Raw genomic sequence first — 4,486 nt, forward strand, 5'->3', positions numbered from 1 at the left:
ATACTTATATTTGTTTCATTAATAGATACAGATGAGTAAATCTCAAAGTGTGGACCTTAAAGAGTTTGGTTTTACTCCAAAACCTTCCCTTCCTAGTATATCGAGGTACAAATATAATGTTAATATCTAAGGTAAAATATTTATCATAAACTCTGTTCCTACAGGTAACCATTTATTCAGGGAAAGATAGTCACTGGCTACCATCAAATCACAGTTATCATTTAGTTCCATAATGAAGCAATAACATCATAATGGTTTCATTATCTTTGATACCCTAAATTTATTAAGAACTCTACAGTTATGAAATAACACTCATTAAATCATCTCTTCCCTAGGAAACTACCTCTCCTATGTCATTCCCTTAGGTTCTCTCTTTATAGGGAATATAAACTAAGTGACAAGAGTATACTTTAAAAGTGGAAATGATGTTGGCATACAAAGTCTAACCTTTGCATTTAGAAGCTCAGTCCATGCTAATAATATCTCAGATTTATAATACAAAAATTATACATTCGTGCATTATATTTTCTGACTTAAACAACAACATGACCATAAAATGAGGTATTTTTTTGTCCCATTGTATAGATGGAGAAACTGAAGTTCATATTCCTAGTTAGCAAGCAGAAGGCCTCAGATGGTAACTCAGTGTTCTTTTCCTGTATCGTGATGCCTACAGGACAATCATACATGTAATTTCCCTTCCAGATAAGGGCATTCTATATGCAGGAATGACATTCAATATATTTAACAACTAGTACAGAACAGGAACTGACTCACTGGAATAGATACCAGCAGTACTTCTAGGGATCGTGGCTTTTATTATCTAACTAAGGGCATGCAAAGAAGACTAAGTATTGGTCACTTCCATTAAATACCTGTTTATTTGCTACCCAGGCATGGTCCAGTTTTTCACAGAAGTGTTAAATGAATAAATCATTATTTTTATTTATATGAATAAATAGTTTTCAGGCTTAGATTAATTTTCATATTTTCTTTAACTTTTTATGGTTTTATCTTTATAAAGGTCAGAATATTTAAACATATCTGAATTTCCTGTAACAGAGCAGTGGGATCAGCCTGAAATCTATGGAAAAGTTAGACAAGAACCATCTGAATATCAAGACAAAGGTAAATTACCATTGATACTTACTTGAGAGAGTAAATGGCTTATAACTACTTTGAATTGACAAGTAGTGTTATTGAAACACCAGCATCTGAAATTATTTTAATTATTAACTTGGCAACATTTTTCTCTTAGATTACTGAATCATTTTCAAATTCTTGGGTCTGTTATTCAGATGGTCTTGCTCTATTTTTTTAAAAAAAATCTCTTTCCTACATAATGCTATTTTAATTTAAAGATACTATGAGAAAAATCTGAGCCAATAAGGGATCCTTGAGTATATAGAGTATTAACATACTGAATGATTACCTTCATATATTGTTAGAATTATTTAAAATAATTTTATGTTTATAAAACTAGTCCAGTTTTACAAAATATCAATGTGACCTTGGGAAAGTTATTTAATCTCTTTGGGCTTTAGTCTTAACTTTAAGATGAAGGTATTGAACTGGGTGACCTTTAATATCTCTCCAATTCTTAAACCTATGGTTCTTAAAATTCTATGTTAGTATGAGAATATAACTTAGGTTGTGGGATATAGCTAGTTTGTAATCTAGATTTGCTTTTTTATCTGTCATTAAATTAATGAGATAATACATATAAATTCAACACTGCCTGGTTCATCATTACTCTGGTTCCTGCAATTAATAGAGCATAATTTCCCTGAATAATGCTATTAATAGCAGTCTGTTAAAACATGAGACAGTCCTATCCATCTTCAAGTGGCTGTATGTAGAAATGGTAAGCTTGGGGTTTTCTGAAAATCATTTCATGTGTTTGGCATTGGCTTCTGTTGACATTCTTGTCTTCATGCTATCATTTTTTTTCTTCATGTTGTAACTTTATTTTCCTCTAGTCATAATTTAAGATTTTACAGAGGCAAAGACTGGAGTATTCACTACCTCTTATAATACCATGGCACCTATTAGGCCCAATAATGAGATCAAGAAAAGTTCCCTAATCTCACCTGGAGAATCAGAGCATTTATCCAACTTATTCAAAGCCTGGATATCATTACAAAGTGGATAGGAAGTATAAAATTGTCAAGCTTCTTATATTTATCTTTGTTCAACATCTAGCCCTCTAACTTACTCCTTCCTTATTCTACTACTCTATTACCTGTCCTTCTGCACACAAGAGCTTACCTATCCTTCCCTCTACTTACTTTTGTGTTCTCTTTACATGGTTTTCCTCCTTTTATTTCCCACTCACTATTCCAAATTCAATTTATATTATGATATTAAAGCCTCATCCAGATACCTTAACACCCAATAATAACTGTATCCCTGTTTTATCGACTGGGCCACTTTTTTTAAAAAAAAAGGAACTGTATGGTGTAGTAGTTAAGTTCACAGGGTCTGAAAACAATCTGTCCAAGTCCTAGCTCTGACATTTATTGTAACCTTTCATAGTCTACTTAACCACTTTGTCTAAATTCCTCATCTGGTTATATTTTAGGGGTTTTGGGATTAAATGAGATAATACATGTAAAGCTGTTATAGTTTCTGGTACTGTTAGTAACAGTTAATTTAGTATGTTTATTGTATTTTTCACATATTAGTCTTTGGTGGCAAAACATACTTAAATGTGTTCAAATACTGCTTTTGAGAATGTTTTTGAAAAGCATGGCAGTTTTTATCTTCTGTATTCCAATTTCAAAAAGGGAAGAAGAAAAAATGTCAAAAATTATATAAGAAAGCATGTTGAATCATAAGACTTAAATTGGAAGGGACCTTGTGCAGTTTCTCATTTTATAGTGAAAGAAGCCAAGACTCCAAGAGATTAAATGACTTGCCCCAAAATTTCATATCTAATTAATGGCAAGGCCAGAAATAGATTCCATATCTTTTGATTCCCAGCCCAGTGCCATTTCTTTAAAGTGAAATTGACTTTTAGTTATCAGTGGAGAATTGAAAATTGAACCAGTAGTATTGAACTCTTTCAGCTTTTCGCCCCACCCCTCAACTATATATTTCCCTGTCTCTGCATCCATCTGTAACTATCTATTTGTCTTAAAAGAAAAATTATCTTTTCTTCCACTCGAGGCATATCTCTCCTCCTGTAATCTTAATTCTATCCAATCCTGCTTTCCCTGGGACTTTAGAAGATCATTATCCATCTCCTTTTTCCCGTATTTTCATTGTTTCCTCTCCACTGTGTCTTTCCCTTTAGCATATAAATATGTTGAAGTCTCTTCCTTCTTCAGCTTCATGTCCTCATCTAGCTGGTCATGACTTTTTTTATTATAAATGATAACAATTCTACTCAAAATGACTTAAGCACAAGAAAAGGAACCAATTGTCTCAAGTAAACTGAAAAGTATCTGGCCTAATCCTGGCTAAATCAAGGCACTCATGCCTCTGGCTTTCTCTCAATCTTTTAGCTATGCCTGTTGCTACTTGGCTTTACTTTTTAAATAGGGTTTCTCACATGGCAGGTAGCCCCTAACTTTCATCTTACCAGTTTAGCAGCCTCAGTGGTGGAAAAAGGTAGACTTCCCTGTTTTGGCAGACCAGAACTCATTCTAACTGGCCTCATTTGAGTCATGTGTTTATCACTTGATCAATCCCAGTAACCTGAGGATTGGGTCATTGTACACCTGTGGCCCCAGAGAAGGCAGGGCACCATGAAAAATGGCCTTACTAGGATCCAGTGGAATTGTAGAAGTAGTTTCTTCAAAGGAAAGGGAGGGTACTCCCACTAAAAGAAGGGAAAGCATACCAGGCAGACAAAAACCAGGATTCTAGAGTCCCCATACCCTCTATCTCTTGCTTTCTCATCACAACAAAAATTAATTGAAAGAGCAATTGCATCACTTCCTTATACCCTAGTTCCTCTTTATTCATTAAAATTTGGGTTTTCTCTGTATCACTCCTTTGAAACTGTTTTTGTTCAGGCCATTTAGTGACTTTCTGAGTTCTGAATTCAGTGAACTATTTTCAACTGTTACTCTCTTTGACCTCTGTAGTATTTGATACTTCTGGTCTTTCATTTGGAAATCTCTCTTTGGTTTCAATTAAACCATTATATTGGTTTCCTGTTACCTCTTAGGCTGCATGGGCTTTTCTTCCTGTTGATGTTGCAAAAGTATTTTTTTTTCTTTTTATTCTTCTCACTTCAAAAACTTTTCCTATACAATATCACCCAAGCCTGTGTCTTTAATCACTATGTTTTGATAATTTCTAAGTCTGTATCTCCCATCTAGATCTTTCTTTCTAACTCCAAATTCATCTATATAATCACCTTCCTGGACATATCCACCTAACAGTTAACATATCAAACATGTCAGCATCTGAACTCTGGCTTCTTTGTACCTCACTCTGCACCTTCTCTTTTTTCCTTAGCTCAGTGAATGAACTCTTT

At 34.0% G+C, this 4,486-nt stretch overlaps 1 protein-coding gene across 1 annotated transcript in view; it reads left to right on the forward strand.

Annotated features, from left to right (window-relative positions):
- LOC105521848 (probable ATP-dependent DNA helicase HFM1) overlaps nucleotides 1–4,486 on the forward strand; it is a 117,732-nt gene that overhangs the window by 100,453 nt on the left and 12,793 nt on the right. Inside the window, 2 exon segments of the mRNA XM_011956191.1 lie at nucleotides 26–105; nucleotides 1,025–1,128. Coding sequence (XP_011811581.1) covers nucleotides 26–105; nucleotides 1,025–1,128 — 184 coding nt within the window.

Source organism: Colobus angolensis, unplaced genomic scaffold (assembly GCF_000951035.1).
Source record: "Colobus angolensis palliatus isolate OR3802 unplaced genomic scaffold, Cang.pa_1.0 Scaffold41, whole genome shotgun sequence".
Taxonomy (NCBI): domain Eukaryota; kingdom Metazoa; phylum Chordata; class Mammalia; order Primates; family Cercopithecidae; genus Colobus; species Colobus angolensis.